This window comes from Macaca nemestrina, chromosome 17, assembly GCF_043159975.1.
Source record: "Macaca nemestrina isolate mMacNem1 chromosome 17, mMacNem.hap1, whole genome shotgun sequence".
In the NCBI taxonomy this organism is placed as follows: domain Eukaryota; kingdom Metazoa; phylum Chordata; class Mammalia; order Primates; family Cercopithecidae; genus Macaca; species Macaca nemestrina.
In genome coordinates this window covers 20,376,113-20,397,851 of record NC_092141.1, presented here as the reverse complement: position 1 = coordinate 20,397,851, position 21,739 = coordinate 20,376,113, and the positions used below count along the sequence as shown (strand labels likewise).

The 21,739-nt window shown below is 42.9% G+C and overlaps 1 protein-coding gene across 7 annotated transcripts in view; it reads right to left on the bottom strand.

The window, feature by feature from the left end:
• LOC105493330 (sperm antigen with calponin homology and coiled-coil domains 1) overlaps nt 1–21,739 on the bottom strand; it is a 316,001-nt gene that overhangs the window by 33,677 nt on the left and 260,585 nt on the right. For 6 of the 7 annotated variants that reach the window (XM_011760890.2, XM_071082511.1, XM_011760889.3 and 3 more), the window contains one exon: nt 19,102–19,204. In XM_011760890.2, coding sequence (XP_011759192.1) covers nt 19,102–19,204 — 103 coding nt within the window. Of the gene's footprint in view, nt 1–4,624; nt 4,938–19,101; nt 19,205–21,739 lie in introns of those variants that run through there. The other variant, XM_011760892.3, reaches the window with a different exon arrangement.

Below are 21,739 nucleotides of genomic sequence, written 5' to 3'. Positions count from 1 at the left end.
GCCTGGGAAACATGGTGAAACCTCATCTCTACCAAAAAATACAAAAATTAGCCAAATGTGGTGGCGTGCACCTGTAGTCCTAGCTACTTGGGAGGCTGAGGTGGGAGGACTGCTTGAGCCCAGGAAGCAGAGGTGAGCCAACATCGTGTCACTGCACTCTAGCCAGGGTGACAGAGCAAGACTTTGTCTCAAAAAAAAGACAAATAACTCAAGTAAAAATTAGCAGAGAATGAATCTGTAACGTACTGAAGAGGAAACACAAATAGTCTGAAATGTATGAAAAGTTGCTCAGTCTTACCAGAAAATAAAAATGGTAAAACATCATTTTCACTCCTCAAACTGGCAAAAATTAAAGACTCTTAATTCATAAGGTTAATGAAGATGTTACTGTAATCTACTGTGTTTCGCGGTGGTTTGCTCTACAGCTACAGATAATCAGAACACCTGACATGACTTCTTTTATATTTGCTGCAAAGGGTGAGCCACACCTCTGTGGCAGCGAAAAGCTACCTTTTGTCCCTCAAGCAAATAACTCTGGGATTCCTTGGAACACCTTTCCATTCCTGCTCCTGTTCATATTATTGCTTTAATCGTTTTTGTTTGTTTTTCTGAGACAGGATCTGGCTCTGTTGCCCAGGTTGGAGTACAGTGGTGTGATCAGGGCTCACTGTAGCCTCAATCTCCTGTGCTCAAGTGATCCTCCCACCTCAGCCTCCCGAGTAGCTGGGACTACAGGTGAAAGCCACCAAGCCTGGCTAATTTTTTTTTTCATCTTTTCTTAGAGATGGGGTCTCACTATGTTGCCCAGGCTGGTCTTGAACTCCTGAGGTCAAGCAATCCTCCTGCCTCGGCCTCTGAAAGTGCTGAGATTACAGGCGTGAGCCACCGCACACACCCAGCCAATCATTCATTTTTCTACTTTAGATTTTATATGGCTCATTATCTCCCAGATCAAATCTGACAACTTCTGCTTATCTTTTAAGATTAAAAAAAATGCAGACCTCCTCAACCCACTCAATTCAATGTCATTACTACTCTGAAACATGAGCTGCAAGGGCTCTGCTCATGGCTGTTTCCACTGTGTCTTCGCTTCTGCAACGCTAGGGTGGGCGGAATGACGTGTGAAGGGGCCTCCTCTGCCGCGGCTTCACAGCACCTTTCCAGTCAGGCAGGGCAACTCACTTTCACCAGCACTCTTTCTCCAAACTTTCTTGGCTCTTCTTATTTGCTTATTCTTCCAGGTGAATTTTTAATTATTTTGTTAAGTTCAAGAATAAAGAAAGTCTGTTGGGATTTTAATTGGAACTGCATTAAATTTAGAGATTTAAATTTGGAATAATTTGCTTTTTAAACGTTCCTCTCACTCTTGTATCCACACTGAAGGCACTGAGGGTTTGAGACTGGCAAAGTGTAGACAGCGGCCACGGTGAGCTGGTCCAGGAAGCAGCGCCCTTCCCTTTACTCCTCTGTGGGCGAGACCCTTCCCATGGCAGGAGAACAGCTCTGTGCCAGAGATGTTAAGGTGGATGCTGCACAGTCTCTCCCTGGAGACAGAATCACAGAAGATACACATCTCAGGAGTGGCTGGGGCCCTGTCTTTCTTGCTTCCTCCATTTTCACTGGACACTCAGGAGTCCCCACCCACGGCATTTCCTTCCCGAGGTTCCCTGGCTTTGGCATCGTGACACAGGGTCTGGTTGCCTTGCAAGCACAGGCCTGCAGCCGACACCTCCTGTCCCCTGGCTGGGTCTACTTCCTCCAGCCCACCAGCAGCTCCACTGGCAGCGCTAGCCTCATACAGCGCCCGAAGGCAGGCGAAGCCCCCCGGCTCAGCAGGGGCCTCCCAGTTCTTCCTCGGCGTCCTGGGAGCAGGTCTTCTCTGTGCCCTCAGCTCGGATCTCAGATGATTCCCTGCCATCTTCTGTCCCCAGAACCATGCCCAAGCCTCTGGGGAAACACTTTCCTGGAATTTTCTTCCCCTCCTTTCCTCTTCTGCCTTTCTGTTAAGTTGGCTACCTCATTTTCATTAATTCCACTCTTCCTCCTTGCTTGCTGCTTCTAAAAAAGTTCATGGTTATGCACAGCTCTGCTGGCTCCTCTCCTCCTGGAGTCACCCAGGCTCAATGGACTAGCAGCCCCCTGAAGCCCCATCCTGCTCCTTGCTGAGTGTTTACCTGTGTCCAGCAGCTCCCTCAAGGAAATGCTGGAGAAATCTTCTCATGAGCCACCTACACGACTCACCAGCTGTTCAGCCCTCAGGACTGGGAGTAGAGTCCACACAAACATTTCCAAAGCCATCCATGCGTGAGGAGCTGAGGAGTACACCCGCGGGGAAGCATGGTCCTACCGTGGTTCACCCATGCTGTAGTGCAGGCAGGCAGGACAGCCTGAGCCTGGGGTGTGCAGGAGGCAGGATGAACTCTGGGGCTTCAGGAAAGGGCGAGCCACTACAAGACTCCTCATGGAGTTCTGGGAACCCAGGAGACAAAAGTCTGGTTCTTTCTTTCTTTTATAGTAAGTCCTCACTTAATGTTGTTGAGAGGTTCTTGGACACTGTAACATTAAGTGAAATGGTGATACGCTGTATGACAAAACCAGTTTCCCCGTAGGCTAACTGATATGAGCCAGAGTTGAGTTCCCATGGCTTATGGCACGTGGTTTCACCCAAAGCTGCCATTTCCAGGAACCTACTGGCCATGCTAAGAACTGAGCCGACATCAAATTGAATGAAGCCCCTGGCAAACCAGAATGTCCATTGCTCTAAAGAGGAACAAACCAAACCAAACTGTGACCAGCTCCTCCCTCCTCGCACTAAAGCAGCTGAGTGTGATTTCAGGAAGGTGACTCGACTTTTCTGCCTTATGTGTCCTCGTCTCTCAAATGAAGTGGCTAGATTAAATTAGTGGTTCTGAAATAAACAGTTATGAAACCCGTTTTTCCAATGATGTATCTGCAGAAGCTTTTTTAAAAGTACGGTTTGCAAACCACAAAATCCGGTTATCTTTTCTTTAACATCCGTCTGTCTATATTCCACCTTGCATTGCCCCATACGACAGCCACCAGCCACATGTGGCTATTTAAATTAGTTAAAATTAAATAAAATGAAAATTCCACTACTCAGTCACATCAGGCATCTTTTAAGTGCTCAGCAGCCACCTGAGGCTACAGGGTTGACCAGCACAGATCTAGAACATTCCCGTCATCACAGAAGGTTCTATAGGACAGCGCTGCCCTGCACTTACCCAAACGTGCATGTGTATTTCTCTCTTTTATGCAGATGGCAGCATGTTCTGCACCTTTACCAAGAGATACAGAGCTAGATCCTTCATGACATCTGGAGGAAGAGTTTCAGTGTAGAGACCACAAGGGACTGGATGCTGGGCCCAACAGCAGGAGTTCAGTCCCAGCTCTGTCCCTTACTAGAATGTGACTCTGAGCAGTCATGAAGCCTCTTGCTGCCTTAGTTTCGTATTTGTAATATGGATATAAAATGCCTAACTCATGGAATTGTGGTCAAGATTAGATGCACTTAGACAATGTCAGTCATGTGGTAAATATTTCGTCACTGCTAGCTTTACTTCCATCACCATTCGCTACTTCATTCTCTGACGACACATGCAGGTCCATCACATGGATGCAGACAGCAGCCCGTTTAGGTTGTTTCCAGTTTTCTGTTATCACAAACACTACTGCAATAATTATCCTGCCACGCACCTCTCTGCACACAGGTGGAACCCATTTTGACGGATTCTGTCAAATTGCCCTCAAAGAGGTTCTTCTACCTTAGACTCTGCCTCCCAATGACACACATGTGACTATGCCCCTCCACCACACAGTATGGGCCCTTTGGTGATGGGCTGATTTCACTCAGTGCAGCATCCTCAGACCCATCTTTGTTGCAGCGTGTGTCAGCCACTCTGCATCTGCATCCATCTGTCTACCTTCTCCTCTCCATACCCCAACTCCCATCCTGGTTCAGGAGTTGTGGTCTTCCTCATGTCTTCCAGAACCACAGCTCTGGCTGGGAAACTACCTGTCACCATGGTTTTAAAACCCTTTCTGACTCTGTAGTCAGCAGAATTAGAACCGTACTAAGAAAATAATATGCAATAACTGAAGAATTAACTCTCAGGAATTTTGTTCCAAGATCAAGTTAGGATTACACAAGAAAAGTAACCTTCAAGGCCAGGGGCAGTGGCTCACACCTATAATCCCAACATTTTGGGAGGCCGAGGCAGGCGGATCGGGAGTTCGAGATCAGCCTGACCAACACGGAGAAACCCTGTCTCTACCAAAAATACAAAATTACCTGGGCATGGTGGTGCATGCCTGTAATCCCAGCTACTTGGGAGGCTGAGGCACGAGAATCGCTTGAACCTGGGTGGCAGAGGTTGCAGTGAGCTGAGATCGTGCCATTGCCATCCAGCCTTGGCAACAAGAGAGAAACTCCATCAAAGAAAAAGAGAAAGAAAGAAAAGAAAGAATATGACTTCTTACCATGAGTTAGCCAAGGGGAGGGAAAGGGAAGGGGAAGGGAAGGGGAAGGGAAGGGGAAGGGAAGGGAAGGGAAGGGAAGGGAAGGGAAGGGAAGGGAAGGGAAGGGAAGGGAAGGGAAGGGAAGGGAAGGGAGGTAATCTTCAACCCCATTAACCTCCTACCCTCAGAAAGACTGAATTCAGCCTGTGAAATCATAAGTGTCTTGCCATGAAACTACTTCTTTTTCCCAAATGAACATTTCATGAGTAAGAGAATGGAAAAAATGCTCAGTGCAGATTCACCTGGGACTGTGATTATCTAAACAGACTCACATACTGTCCTGGGGGATGGAGAGGGAACAGCAGCAAAAATCAAGGCCTCCTTTTTCTGAATGGTGACAAGATGATGGCTTTGGTGTTGGGCAGCAGCTGCTGGCATACTTGACCTATGGAGGCCCTCAGCTGGGGACAGACGGCCCATGGGAGGAAAGAAGACAAAGGGACTTAAATCACCCTCAGTCCCCAGGAGGAGGACACATTCTTACAATATTTTATTTTGAAAATCTGTTTTTCCTTCCTGAAGCTGGCAAGACAGATCTAACACTTATATATAATTTTTTTAAAGTGTAAATTGGCAGTTTTGATGCAGATGCTTCCTTCAAATAACCTGGGAAAGTCAGAAGACGAGGCTAACTCATGGTAAGAACCTTTAAAAAAAAAAAAAAAAGAGAGAGAGAGAGACAGGGTCTCACTCTGTCACCCAGGCTGGAATGCAGTGGTGCAGTCACAGCTCACTGCAGCCTCAAACTTCCAGCGGAAGTGGATCACTTCCACTTCAAGTGATCTTCCTGCGTCAACCTCCCAAAGTGTTGAGATTACAGGTGTGAGCTACCGTGCCCAGCCAAGAACCTTTAACCAAATTAATAAGCTCACCTTATTAGTTCCCTCACTTTCTCCTGCATGTTGTAGGAATTTGGCAGGTCAGAAGAGGCAGGATGTGGACCCTTAGCCTGCAGGGTGGCTGAGTTTCTGGTCTTCCCAGGTGCACCTCTCAGTCCCCAGTCCACCACAACCAAGGGCGCTAGCCTCTGCTCTCTCTCCGCCTAAGCCTCTGCTCCTATCCTCTGCCTCTGTTACCTTCTTGCTTCTAATTCTCCGACGTGGACCTTGATGACTTACAGAAGCCTGGAGCCCAAACTGCTGGCAACCAAAACACTCTCTTTTTTTCCTTAAGGACATGGAGGATCTAATCTTCCCGTTTTTCAGGTAGGTGTGGTGAGGGTGGGGAGGGGAGCTATGTTCCATACCTCTGAGAAAAGGGAGGACAAATAAAACAGCTAAGTACTCCCATTTAAAAAAACCGGTCTTTACACACAGGTCAGGAATATGGGTCTAACTTCGCTGGCTACAGAGTCGGTAAGGGTTTTCAAGCCATGGTGGCAGGCAGTTTCTTGGCTGTGGTTCTGGAAGACACAAGGAAAATCACATCTCCTGACCCAAGATGGGGTGGGGGCTATGGACAGGAGAAGGTGGACAGATGGATGCAGAAGCAGCGTGGCTGACACACGCCACAACACAAACGGGTCTGAGGACGTTGTGCTGAGTGAAATCAGCCCCTCACTAAAAGGCACATGCTGTGTGAGTCCACGTCTACGAGGTGGCCAGAATGGGTGAATTCAGAGACAAAGCAGAACAGTGGTTAGGGGCTGAGGGTGGGAAATAGGGAGTCCCCTACCCAGTGTTTAAAGCATACAGAGCTCAGTTTGGGATGATGAAAACATTTTGGAAATAGAAAGTAGTGATGGCTGCACAACCATGTGAACGTGCTTCATGCCCCTGAACTGTACACTTAAAATAGTTAAAATGATAAATTTCATGTTATGTGTATTTCACAATAAAAAAGAAAAAAAGAAAAACCAGATCAAGAACAACAAGGCTAAAGGGACAGACCATGCCCCCTCTTCCCCAAAGCACCAATAAAAGGAGCTAAGTGAACTTCATTTGGCAAAACGGATCCTCCCTGTGAAATTACACATACTTTCATTTAGCAGCATCATTTTAAAAAAAAGTTTAAAAAGTACTTTAAGTATACGCCCTACTTCGCAAATTGGTAAGCAATCTTGCCCAATTAGGACGGACAGTTTCCAGTTTCCAGTTATCCCTTTAAACGGCTTCTAAGGAGTTCTGCTTGGTCACGTGCTTGTTTCTGTCCAGGGGCACCCTGGTGCTGCGAGGCTCAGTTGTGCCGAAGCATCAGCCCACAGGTCCAGGCACGTCCCCACACGTGCTGGTGACTAGGCATCAGATGCCACGAGACACTGGTCTGGATCCCTGAGAGCCACCTTTTCCCTCTCCGTCCACCTTGCTTTCTCACCACCCTCACACTTGTAGGCTGCTATCTGAGCCCGACTCCTCCAGCTCACAGTGCTCCAGATCTGCTGCAGGTCTTTGGAGTCCTTCTTGCTCCCAGGTATGGCCCTGACTTTGGGAAGCTCCCCTGGTGACAGGGCCAGTGGACTCGGCCCTTGCCCACTGCTCTTCGTCCATTCTACCCCAGAGAGCAGCCCTGGCAAGAGCACCTGGGCCTAGGCCCTGCCTCTAATTCTGACTTTTGACCCCAAAGGGGCCAATGGGGCTGTTTCTCACTAATGCAGCTGGCTCTGTAGCTCTACATTTTAAAAAATGTGTTGGATTGGAAAAGACCTATGATTCTGCTTCAGTTTAATAAAAACAGACTCTAGCTTTAAACTTTATGATTATTCCACTGTGATGACCCCTCAGAGTCTCAGGCCAGGGTTTTCCCACCTCTTCAACTCACACACCTTACCACACTGCTAGGTGCCTGGGAATTAGTAAGAAGGAAGCCAGCAAGAGAAGTCTACTAGATTTAAAGTGAGATAGAGGAAGGAGGTAAAACACATACAGCCACAAGAAAATGTGAACAGGCTAAGCTGCCCTGTTAGAGGAATTTTCAGATTACATGTAAAGCCAAACTATTTATGAGACATAACCCTGAAACAAGCAACTAAGAGAGGCTGAAAATAAAGGAGCTGGGCAAAGTGGCTCCACACTTGTAATCCCAGCTAACTGTGGAGACTAATGTGGGAGGATCTCTTGAGCCCAGGAGTTCAAAACCAGCCTGGCTAACATAACAAGACCCTGTCTCTAAAAAATTTTTTTAAAGAATTAGCCAGGTGTGGTGTCATGTACCTGTAGACCCAGCTACTTAGGAGGCTAAGAAAAGAGGATCACTTGAGCCCAGGAGGTGGAGGCTACAGTGACCTATGATTGTGCCACTACACTCCAGCCTGGGCAACAGAGCAAGACTCCATTTCTGGGGGAAAAAAAAAAAGAAGAAAAGAAAGAAAGTATAAAGATATATTGTGCAAATAACATAAATGCAAAACATAAAATGCACAGAAAACATAAATGGAATAGCAATATTGGTATATAAAATGTAAGCTTCTAGATCAAAAGGATTAACTGAAGTAAAAGGTAAAAACCACCAAGAAGATAGAGCAAGGAACCTTTATGTATGGTTCAAAATATCTGGAACATAATCTCTCAGCAATCAAAGCTTTTGACACAAACCACAGTCAGAGTAAGAGATTTCAACATACTTGACTCAGAATCCAGCAGATCAAGTGGCCACATGAGGACAGGGGACACTTGAGCTCCCATTGAGGTAACTGCGACCACTGATGGGCCTTGGGCTGCTCAGGCCTTGAGCCCTGAGAACATGTGGGGGCCTAGCCTTACCTCTATGCAACTAACAGGTCCTTTCAGAGGACTTTCACCGAACAAAAGAGCATCAGTTCCAGGGAAAATGTAAGTCTTCACTTTTATACTTTTCACAAAAATTGTCTGAAGCCTAAATGAAAGGTTTCCCAACTTCTACCCAACAACATTTTGGGGTTTTCAGGTTTTCATTTGTCAGATTGGACAGAGTTTTGCACCTAGAGTATAAAACATTCTCTTTGGCTAAGAATTAATTATGTCACTAATCGGCTTAGAATTAATTATGTCACTAATCCTACTACAGAAGGTGGTAAAATAAATACCTATTGCACTTTTTACTGTTTACAGATGATACAGGGTTTTAGAGCTCACTAACATCACAATGAAAACAAAAACAGGCCTTATTGACACAAAACTTCATTTACACCAAAGCAAGCAACAACAAGCCAAATGTCTCTTCATCAATAATAGAGCATAAAAAATCATATGTCTCACGTTAAAGAATAACCATAATCAAGTAGAGTTTCCTCCAATAACAACATACCGTGACCAAGTTGGAATTTTGCCCCCAGATATGTACAAATGTTTCCCTACTAGTAAACGTATTTATGTTACTAATTATATAAATGGGTCAAAAGAGAAGAAACCATATGGATAGCTCATTAAATGCTAAAAAGGAATTTGATATAATTCGTATCTATTTCTGGATTTAAAACATCCCTCAGTAAGTTCAAAACAGATGCAAGCTTCCTTTAGTTGACAGAGTATCACAAAACAATACAAAAATCTTATTTAGGTGATTATTAAATTATTATTACATTATTTAATAATATTGTTAAATCTTATTTGGGTGAGATATTACTAACAGAAAATAAAACAAGAATATCCACCATCAATAGCATTATTCAACAGTGACCTGGACTTTCATGAATGCAATAAACCAAAAAAAGTACATGAGGTATAAATATTAGAAAGAAGAAACAAGGCCGGGCACAGTAGCTCATGTGTGCAATCCTAGCACTTTGGGAGGCCAAGGCAGCTGGGTCACAAGGTCAGGAGATCAAGACCATCCTGGCTAACATGGTGAAACCCCATCTCTACTAAAAATACAAAAAATTAGCTGGGTGTGGTGGCACTCCCCTGTAATCCCAGCTACCCGGGAGGCCGAGGCAGGAGAATCACTTGAACCTAGGAGGCGGAGTCTGGAGTGAGCCAAGATCGCACCACCGCACTCCAGCCTGGGCAACAGAGTGAGACCACCTCTCAACAACAACAAAAAAAAAAAAAGAAAAAAGAAACAAAACTATCGTTATTTGTAATAGTTTACCTAGAAAACCGATAAACATAAATCAAATAATGAAAAATGCCAGGTCATTAAAATCATCACAACAACGCATGCCACAGCGCTGGCTGACACGGGACTCTGCCTGGGACCCAGGGCGCTGTGCCACATTCAGGTCATGTTCTCATTTCTCTGCTTGGCAGTAACCTGCGGCAGAGGCCAGACCACAGAGCCACAGAAGGGAACAGCAAGTCCAGACACCACTCAGTTCCCATTCATACCTGGGTCTATCAGGTAGTTTGAGAGAGATGATTAAATAAGCGATGCTAAAATAAACAGCCAGCCATCTGCGGAAAAATAAAACTCGACCTAATAAACACAAATGCACTCCAGAAGGAACAAAAGGGTATGTGTAGTTGTATATAATACAGTCTACATGTAAAGGGTACCTGGAACCTCTGTTAATATCCTTAAGGAGAAAGGAATAAAGCTCTCTAAGGCCTCCAGGCAGATGGCAATGAAACGCATGCACTCACAATCTCCCACGCACTCACAATCTCACGCACTCACAATCTCATTCCCTCATGAAGCCCCAGAAAACCACAGAAAGGAATTTCCCCCTCAAAGGCATTAACTGACAAGGAAAAAGGGAACATGAAAGAAAACAAAAAGACATAACGTTGGCAGCTGAAAAGTCCAACGGACAAGAGATAACTAACATGACAGACCTAAGTAAACTAAATCCCAAGCCAGCAGTGGGGAAGGGCAAAGACCCAACCTGATTTATGGTGGAAAATCCCTCAAAGACACAGGAAGTTGATGTCAAGAGGTGCTTCAGGTGGGGGGATGAAGGTGGTTAAAAACAGGAAGATTGGGTTGGAGATCTGTTTACAGAGCAGCCAGAGCTCCAAATGCTGTTTCTTCTGTGCACACCCAGAGGATAGTGAGCAGTTGAGGCATGAGTAATGCAGTGAAAACAAGGGAGTTAAGTGAATTTACATGGTGAGGGCTGAGGTAGTCACTCTCCACCCCCAGGCCTCTTCTCTTTTTTTTTTTTTTTTTTTTTAACAGAGTCTCGCTGTGTCACCCAGACTGGAGTGCAGTGGCGTGATCTCGGCTTACTGCAACCTCCACCTCTCAGGTTCAAGAGATTCTTATGCCTCAGCCTCCCAAGCAGTTGCGACTACAGGCGTGCACCACCACGCCCCACTCATGTTTTCAGTAGAGATGAAGTTTTGCCATGTTGGCCAGCCTGGTCTTGAACTCCTGGCCTCAAGCAATCCACCCACCTCAGCCTCCCAAAGTGCTGAGACTACAGGGGTGAGCCACTGTCCCTGGCCCCCAGGCCTCTTTTCTGATTAGGTCCCACAGTCCTGGTTGCCAGGTTGATGCCCTCCAGCAGGAGACCGGAAGGCCTTTCTCTGGAGAATGGATGAGCCCAAGAGGAAGGACCTAAAGACACTGACATCAGGAGTTCATCATGGACATGCCACGGGAACAGCTCTCTACTATGAAGACCATAGTCGCAGGCCTCATACACAGGCCCGGGCAGGGGTCAGCTTTGCAGAGCCTCCACCTAAAGCAGTCAAACCTCAGTATGAGCAGTATGAGCAGTCAAACCTCAAGCATAAAGACAGGGACCTAAAGATACCAATAGAACAAAGGGACTGTAGGAAACAATCTGCGTAGAGAGATTTCATGATAAAATCAACCTACAATCCTCAGTGAAATTCATATGTAACATTATATCTATGAAACAAGAACAGGATGGTATAAAAAAATTTCAGGGAACAAAAAAGAAATCCTAGAAGTTAAAAATATGATAGCAAATATAATCAATGGAATTTTATTCAGTCTTAAAAAGGAAGGAAATTTTGACACATGCTATAACATGGATGAACCTTGAGGACATCATGCTAAGTGAAATATGCCAGACACAAAAGGACAAATACTGTATGATTCCATTTATATGGGGCACCTAGAGTGGTCAAATTCATAGTGATACAAAGTAGAATGGCCGCTGCCAGAAACTGGGGGAAGAGGGAAATGTCAGATTAGTGTTTAATGGGTAGAGAATATAGGTTTTGCAAAACGAAAACGTTCTAGAGATTGGTTACAAAATAATGTGAATATACTCAATGATACTGAACTGTACATTTAAAAATAGTTAAGATGGTAAATTTTATGTTATGTATATTTCACAATTAAAAAATAATTGAAATGATGCAAAAGCAAAAAAATGCAGAAATTAAGCATTTAATAGAATTTAGAAGACTAAAGTTAGGGAAGCCTCCTAGAAAACAAAACTGTAATGCAAAGAGATAGAAAATAGGAGAAAAAATAATATGATAGGGGCCAGGCCAGGGGGACTTCCAGAAAGAGAAAACAGAGTAGAAGAAATTACCAACGAAATAATTCCAGAAAATAAAGTTATGAATTACCATACTGAAAGGGTGTAGTGAGTGCCTAGCATGATAGAAAAGACAAAACTTAAACTATAGAGCAAGGCACGTCACCCTGAAATGTTAGAATCCTGGGGACAACCGGAACCTCCGATGAGCTTTTGGCGAGGAAAAAAATCACGAAAGACTGTAATCATTTTGTTCCTGCTGCAACACTGGCAAACAGAAGACAATGGAGCAATGCCCACAAAATTATGAAGGAAAATAGTTTCTGACCTAAAATTTTATACCCAAGGAAACCAACAAGCATCAGGGTAAAACAAAGATGCGAGGTCATAAAATTTTACCTTCTATGAACCCATTCTCAGGCAGATACTGAAGGGGGAAAAAAATAGGATGTAGGATACAGAAGATCAAAAAAGAGAGAGGCAAAGAACTAACAGGGAATCTGTGCACGAGGCATAGAGGGCGGCCATGATGGAAGAGGTCAGAGGCTCCAGAGAGATCTCCTCAGGATGACACTGCTGCGACCCCTGACCCCTGTGATGTGTGGGGATATCTCACAAAGAGTTGGGGTTGAATGAGTGTCATTTACATAGAAAACTAAGTAAACAGACAAAAACAAGATGATTTTCAGTGTAGGGCAAGTAACAGGTTGTGTAAAAGAAAAAGCCACAGCAGTGTATGCTACTACATGGCTAATCTATGAATGACACTCACTGCATCTTAATGTGAACTCCAGATACGCACAATCACAATGAGAGAATGCAAAGACAGGAAGCATGGAGGGGGGGCGGGGTGGTGAAAAAGAAATAAATTCTCATGTTTCACAGTTGGAGATCAAAATACAAAATCTAAAATGAAAAACTAGCAATAGCAGTTGATAAACGTGTTATTTAGCAACGTAGAGGTAAATGCCAAAAAAAAAAAATCAACAAGGCGACTTGAAAACGCTTGACTCTGGGGAGCAGGATGTAGAGCTCTCAGGCCGGACTGACTGCTTTGCTCATCAGGATCTCTGCATACCTGATTATGGGCATGCAGAGCTTTGATAAAAATAAAAACCAAAAGAAAACCAAAAAGATCTATCACACATTTTGAGGAAAAAAGATGCACACACAAATAGAAAAGCAAGCAAAGCAACTGTACTAGTAATTCGCAGAAGAAAGATACAAATGACTAACAAGTTGATAAAAAGTGCTTCACCTTCATCTGCAATGAAAAATTTAAAGAAATGCCATTTTTTCCTCTTAGGCTGAAAAAGCTCAAAAGAATAGGTGTATCCAGTATTGGGAATGTATAATCTTGTACACTGTATAGAGAAGTATAAGCTAAATAAACTAAATAACCTTACAGGAAGGCAATTGAGAATACATATTAAAATGGAAAGTGTAACACACCCTTTTGCAAAAGCAAATTCACTTCTAGGAACTTACTTTACAAAAATTTGGCACTATTTCACAACTATTTAGCATAAGCATAAAAATGCATGGTAAGTGACATTCATCATCATGGCACACTTTTTTTCCAGAGACAGGGTCTCTATTGCCCAGGCTGGAGCGCAGTGGTGTGATCATAGCTCACTGAGGCCTTGAATTTACTTCTGGGCTCAAGTAAGTCTCTGTCTTCAGCCTCCTGCACAGGGAGAGTCATGGGTTAGTTTTAGAATTCTTCCTGTCACACCTACCCTCCCGGCTTTCTGTCCCTTCAGAATTCTTACTGGAAATCACATTACAAATGGAAATTTCTCCATCATAATAGAAAACTAGGTCTTCCAAATCCTCCTTCCCTGCTTTATTTCTCTCCACAGCAATACCCCCTTCAAATGTGGTATATATGTTACCTTTTATTTCAGTTAACTGCCAGGACCCATGAGGATGTAAGTTCCATGAGAGCAGGGACTTCTGCCTGTTTCATTCACTGTGGAATCCCCAGCACCTACAATATTACCTGGAGCTGAACAATATATGAAAGAAACCAGCGATGACACAAATAAACAAAGAAACATTCCATGCTCATGGATTGGAAAAATCATATCATTCAAATGGCCATACTGCCCAAAGCACTTTACAGATTCAATGGTATTCCTATCAAACTACCAATATCATTTTTCACAGAATTAGAAAAAACTATTCTAAAATTCATATGGAACCAAAAAAGAGTCTGAATAGCCAAAACAATCCTAAGTAAGAAGATCAAAGCTGGAGACTCGCATTGCCTGAGTTCATGTTATATTCTAAGGCTACAGTAACCAAAACAGCATGGTACTGGTATAAAAACAGACACATAGACCAATGGAACAACTTAGAGTACCCAGAAATAAAGCTGCAAACCTGAGATCATCTGATCTTTGACAAAAACAAGCAATGGGAAAAGAATTCCCTATTCAGCAAATGCTGCTGGGATGACTGGCTGACCATATGCAGAAGATAGAAACTAGACCTCTACCTGTCACTACATATGAAAATTAACTTAAAATGGAATACAGATTTAAATATAAGACTTCAAACTATAAAAATCCTAGAAGAAAACCTAGGAAACAGATTTTTCAACATTGGCCTTGGCAAAGAATTTTTGGCTAAGTCCCCAAAAGCAAGCGCAACAAAATTAAAAAATTGACAAGTGGGATCTAACTAAAGAACTCCTTCACAGCAAAAGAAACTATCAACAGAGTAAACAAATAACCTACAGAATGGGAAGAAATATTCACAAACTATGCATCTAATATCCAGAATCCATAAGAACTTAAATCCACAAGCAAAAACCAAATAACCCCATTAAAAAATAGGCAAAGGACATGAACAGTCACCTCTCAAAAGAAGACATATAAACATTCAATAAACATGCAAAAATGCTCATCATCCCTAATCTTCAAAGAAATACAAATCAAAACCACAATGAGATACCATCTAACACTAGTCAAGTAGCTATTATTAAAAAGTCAAAAAATAGCAGATGGTAGTGAGGCCACAGAGAAAAAGAAAAGCTTATACACTGCTGGTGGGAATAAAATTAGTTTAGCCCCTGTGGAAAGCAATTTGGAGATTTCTCAAAGTACTAAAAATAGAACTAACATGTGACCCAGCAATCCCATGACTAGGTATTTACCCAAAGAAAAATAAATCGTTCTACCACTCATATGTTCATTGCAGCACTTTTCACAGTAGAAAAAAAAAAATCAACCTAAGTAGCCATCAATAGTGGGTTAAAGAAAATGTGGTAAATATACACCATGGAATATTACGCAGCCATAAAAAAGAACAAAAATCATGTCCGTAAAAAGAATAAACAAGGATGCAGCTGGAGGTCATTATCCTAAGCAAACTAACGCAGGAACAGAAAACCAAATACCACATCTCGCTTATAAGTGGGAGCTAAACATTGAGTACATATGGACATAAAGGGCCAGGTGCAGTGGCTCACACCTGTAGTCCCAGCACTTTGGGAGGCCGAGGTGGGCAGATCACCTGAGGTCAGGAGTTTGAGACCAGCCTGGCCAACATGGCAAAACCCTGTCTCTACTAAAATGCAAAAATTAGGCAGGCGTGGTGGGGTGCGCCTGTAGTCCCAGCTACTTGGGAGGCTAAGGCAGGAGAATTGCTAGAACATGGGAGGTGGAGGTTGCAGTGAGCTGAGATTGCGCCACTGCACTCCAGCCTACGTGACAGAGTGAGACTCTTTCTCAAAAAAAAAAAAAAAAAAATTCCATCTCAAAAACAAAAAAAGCCACATGGATGGCAACAATAGATACTAGGGACTACTAGACAGGGGAGGAAGGGAAGAAGGCGTGGGTTGAAAACCAACCTACAGCGTACTATGCTTACTACCTGGGCGACAGGACCCGTAACTCAAGCCTCAGCATTGCGCAATGTACCCTTGTAACAAACCTGCTCACTCACCCCCTGAATCTACATGAAAGTTGAAATAAAATTATATATATATATATATATATATGGGATATAACATAACCTTTCACACTATACTTTGATGAAATAAAAAGAAAGTTATTTTAAGTCAAGTACACATGGTTCCTGGTTTTCAAAAAGTTTTCACCAGTTATTTTTAGCTTCCTAATTCTGAGAGAATAAGACTATGAGGCGTCTCACACAAACAGGTCTAGACATATTTTGTGAAGGGTAAATAAAGCAGACACATGTTCATATTTCTAATTTTCCAGAGATTTAATGATGAATGAAAAGTACTCTTCAGGCAAAATGAGTTTTGGGTTTCATCAAACATAAAATGTTTTGAAAACTAATCCAAGATGTTCACAAAAACAAAAAAAAATCACTCCAGCAGGAAATACTGTTCTTGTGATCCTGACTGGAAACATCTTATTGTCTGTCTCTTCCCTGCCTTATAACAAGGTTACATCACAGAAGGCCACTCCTTCTGAAAATGTGAATTGTCTTTTCATATCCACTCTGGCAGCTGCCTCGGTCCATTTCTGTCAGGTGGGGGACAGCACAGGCAGCATCAGTAGTGTCATTCTTCAATGACGGCTCCTTTTAAATGTTTTCTTCAATTTCCCATTACCATTCCTATTTTCTTTACACTAAACCTCCTGCAGGCAACCACCTCCCTCTGATTTCTCATTCTTTCCCGTGTCCTCGGCAGCGTGGTTGATGGGCTGGGGGAGGCTGTAACCGAGGGGCCTTCCTTCATGGCATAGTCCAGCATTGAAACAGGGCAGAGGCAGAGTGGACAGGGTAGCAGGAAGAATAAGCAAGGGTCTGATGTGAGTTTATACTTTGGGAGGCTCTATTATTGGACAGTAGAGTGACAGATTTTTCTTTTTTTTTGGACCCACACTGCAGTGTAGTGGCGCTATCTCAGCTCACTGCAGCCTCAAACTCCTGGGAGCAAACAATCCTCCCACCTCAGCCTCTCAAAGTGCTGGGATTCTTTTTCTTTTTTAACATAAAGTGAAAAGAAGGTAATGGCAAAGATACAAGATACATATACTCTGGGTAGATTCTGGTTTTAAGACATTTGACTGCTGACATGACAGAGACTCCCAGCCCTGCTAATTTAATATCTGGGCTGGATCTTGGCTGAGGCTGAGTTTTTCTTGCTAGCTTCTTTCATTTTCTGTCCCTACCTCCCCAAAAAGCTTCAGCCTGGCAAGGGAATATTATGGTGCTGGAATCTTCAGAAGTTTTAGCAAAATATAGTAAGAATGCAATAGGAATTGCCAGTTTTAAAGAGGGTATCTATTTGCATAAGAAAAGGTGCTCAGCTGCCCCAGCCAACAGGAAAATGCAAATCAAAACCGCAGTGAGATAGTACTACACATTACCCACATGACCCTGAGTAAAAAGACTGACAATAATAAGTGTTGATGAGAATGCACAGAAATAAACCTCTCATAAATTGCTGGAGGGATATAAATTGTACAATTACTTCAGTCATCTGTTTGGCACTATCCACTACATTGTATGCATACCCTGTGGCCCAGGAATTCCATTCTTAAATATGTATCCAGCAGGAATGAGCACATATGTGTTTCAGGAAATACGCACAAAAACATAACAGCACTATTCATAATAGCTCCAAACTGGAAATGATTCAACTGTCCATCAATAATAGAATGGATAAATAATGGTATAATCCTACAATGGGTTACTAGTGAAGAAAATGAACAAATTACAGCTATATGCAACAATGAGGATACATCTCACTGACTCAATACTGTGTAAAAAAAGCCAGATGCATATATTACATAGCTTTTTTTTATTCCATTTGTAATAAAATTCAAATGCAATCAATACTAACATAGTATTTAGGGATGCATACTTTTGTAAAAATCTGGAAGGAGAATTGAGGACAATGGTTATCTTAGGGAGTACTGAGGGTTATCATGGGAAAGTCACAGGAAGGGTCTGTGGGAGCTGGTGATGCTCCTCTTCTGAATGGGAGTAGTGACTGCATGACTTTTCACTTCCTCACAGTTCAAGAAACTATGATTTATATTTTGTGCATTGTATCTTCGTGTATTTCACAAGAAAAAAACGTAAACTTACATCAGGTATTACTTCCTTTTCTGACTTTCACAGAAAACAGATACTGTCCTAGAAAACAAAAACTCTTAAACTAAATGCAAACAATTCTCAAAGCAATAGAAAGAAAACGTTTGGAGAAGTTTTGGAGGCCCAGCTACATAGGACCTTTATGTGAATTAGGCAGTGCACTCTTCTTTGGGAGGGTAATTCAGCAAAAACGGTCTTTTTGGGTGGAGGCATCACTGCTGGGGGAGCATCACTGCTGGGGGAGCTCGTGTCTGCTTCTCAGACAGCAGGGACGGGGCTTGGCTTCAGCTCATCCCCACTACAACACTGTTTCATGCATTCCCACTGATCACAAAACCCACACCACTACTTCACTGACACACCTGCTAACAGTCATGCAAAGAAAATAGCCATAGTGTTTTTCTGCACTCTCATAATGTTTAAAAGAATAAAATAATGTTTAATTCTTTTACTTAAATAATTCCAGAAACTGGCTCTAGGAAATCCAACATACCCAATCAAAGTTGCGAATGTTCCACCTCAGGGAGGAATGCTAAACAACTGAGTATAGCCTTGCTGCCACCGACCAGAACACTAGGTGGCCCATTACTCAAGACAACCATTGCCAGCAGATAAACTGACCCACATCCCCTACCCCTCACATGCTCTACCCAGCCCAGTCCACATTCTCTACCTTAATATCAATTCCTGCACTTTGCTTAATAAAAAAATCCCTACCAGCTCATTTCAAGGACTCAGCCAGAGAATCCTCCCTCTCCTGTGCTTCCTCCCTCATGCCTGAGGGATAAGGGCATAAGCTCCAATAAAGCCTTGTCGGGAAAACTCTTTTGGCCTCATGACAATTTCTATCACATTGAGAGCCCAAGAACCTGTGGTCAGTAACACTCTGACCAAAGGAAAAGGTCCCCTTCCCTCGGGAGATGCAGCTCTGCATGTAGCCATAAAATTGGTGGGTGGAGTGCAGATTGTTTTTCAGTTGCATTTGCCTCTCTGTCAGGGTGCCTTTGGGCAGTGCACAAATATCAAACGCTCCCTGGCAGCCCTGCCTAGGAGAATAGAAAGATGATAATTACATGCATATTGGCCCACCAAGCATAGGCACACATAGAACATGTACTGGCACAGGACTACTACTGCCCAGGGCCAGCTGGAAGTTGGTTGACGTTGTCCCTTACCGCATAGCCTTGTGTCTTCTTCTGGCACCATTTCAGTAGAGCATTGCGCTTGGAACCACCATATTCCCGGGCCAAGGCCGCCAGAGGGTCTTTTCTTTCCACACTGGTTAGAAAGAAGAGCACATGGTAAGGAGAAGATGCTAATACTTAGAATCCTCAAATACACAAGAAATAAATACCTACTTTAGAAAAGCAAAAGTCTAGTTTATCCAGCAAGACTCTAAAGAAATTAGTCACATTACTATTTTATGATATCTCACAGTATAAAATAAAAATTAAATTGTGCTTCCTGACCATCATAAATCTGGGGAGAGTTTTGTTACATTTTGTTTTAAAATCCATCTGTTGCTCATCCATCTAGTCTTTCATTTGTTTACTTAAGTACAATATCATTTGAATTAAAGATACGTAAACAAAACACACCCTACATGTTTCAAGACTAAACCAGTATCTACATAACATGTAAAAGGTAGACTGGCTGGGTGCAGTGGCTCACATCTATAATCCCAGAACTTTAGGAGCCAAGGCAGGAAGATCTCTTTAGCCCAGGAGTTCAAGACCAGCCTGGGCAACATAACGAGACCCCATCTTTAAAAAAATAAAGAATAAAAAAATTAGCTGGGCATGGTGGTGAGTCCTTGTAATCCCATCTTCTCAGGAGGCTGAAGAGGAAGGATTGCTTGAGGCCAGGAGTTCAGGGTTGTAGTGCACTATGACCGTTCTACTTCACTACAGCCCGGGCAACAAAGCAAGACCCCATCTCCAAAAAATAAAACAAAATAAATTGTAAACGTACATTGGAAGGGCATATTAAAAACACCAGATATCCTGCCATTGTTTATCCCAATAACATAAATGTAAAATTGAAATAAGAATTTTACTAATTTAACTTTTCATTAAGAAAGGTAAAATATCAGTAGCATATTCATATACACAAAGCCTTTTTGTATGCATTTCTGGTATGAAGAAAAGGGCAATTTCAGAAGAGCACTAATTCTGGTCCTTAAAAGCCCTTTTGATTGTTTAAATCTCTTGCACATAAACAGGACAGTATGTAGTATCTGGGGCTTTACATTAAACCTATGAAACACATGGCTTCATCTATTTGGGTCCAAATATATGCTATACCCAAAGGTGTAACAAGACCTGAATTTATTCAGACTTTTATAAATCCTTCTATAATATCCATATTTGTGATTATATTTATTAAAAAGCTATTACTCCTAAACTAGCCAATTTTGTATATTAATCCATCTACTCATTCATAAGTTTTACTAAGTGAAATACTATGTGTGTTGCACAACGCAAGGGGCTGGAAGAGATACCAAAATGTAAGTTGAACATTTACTGTCCACTAAATTATAGCATAAATGGAGACAATGGCATGTACTGTGCAACAGTGCTCCACACTACAGAGCAGTACAAAAATGAAACACCCAAAAAAGTGTAAGACGCCAAAGTCGGAGAAGGGATATGTCGATGTGCCAGGTGTTAGGTACAACTTCATGAAAGGTTTGACCTTGAAGGAGAAGCAGTATTTAGGGTATGAAAGGAGAAAAGAAAAACGATTCAGGCTAGAATCTTATACATAAAGACTTGCAATAAGAAATGGTCATGTTATATTACAAAGGCAGAAACTAAAACAGGCTCGGGTGGAGGGAGGGACGGGGCCATTCTGGCAGTGGGTGGGGTGGTGCTAAGTCGTGAGGCACCTAGAAGACCAGGATGAGGAGTGCGGATGACAGAGTCATGTGAGATTTCTGCAAGGTTTGCAGCAGGATGTGCTCAGTGCTTCAGAAAATTAACCAACACAGAGAAGCAGGGAAGACACTTGGGAGAGAGGAAGCAGCTGAAAGAGGTTTGCTGTGGCCTTGGTGACCAGGGGCACTGGAAAGGGAGGAGGTGACAGAGGTGTGGGAACAAAGACCAGCTCTTAGTGACCATCCTGCTGGTCTTGCCGTCCTCTCCCTCTGCCAACTCCTCCTTCACATCCCTATAAAAGTCCTTCTTAAACACTGATTTCAAAATGCCTCTCCAATCCTTAGATGCCACTGTTTTGGGATGAATCCTCCTTAAAATGCAGGTCCAATCTCACTGTACAACCTCAAAATCCAAAACAAAATCCCACAAAGTTGGTGGTACCCCAGTGCTTTACCAAAATAACACACAAACCTCTTCCTTAGCAATGAAGACTACTTACTATATGCCTTCCAGCTGGAATGTCCTAGTCACCTATCCATCCACCCAACAAATACTGACAAAGAGCTTGTTATGCATATGTACAGCAGGGTCCCTGCCCTCAGGAAGCCCACAGTCTAGTCCAGACACATGACACCACCCACATTCCCTGAACACTATTCCACAGCATGCTTGTAATGGTACCTTTAGAGCCCTTGGCAGAAGTGCCACTTCTCTCTAGACTTCTTGATCCAACTAACAATCTCTCAAGACTTTGCTTATGCAGTAGTGTTTTTTACAGTCCTTAATTCCATTTTGCACACTACTACTATCCACTGTCCTCCTTTTAGGCTTGCCAAGAGCAGGCACAGTATCTTAGTCATTTTCATGCAGGAAATATTTGTAGAAGTAAATTGGCCATGGGGACAAAACAGAAGGAAGCATAAAAGGTGATTAGCCC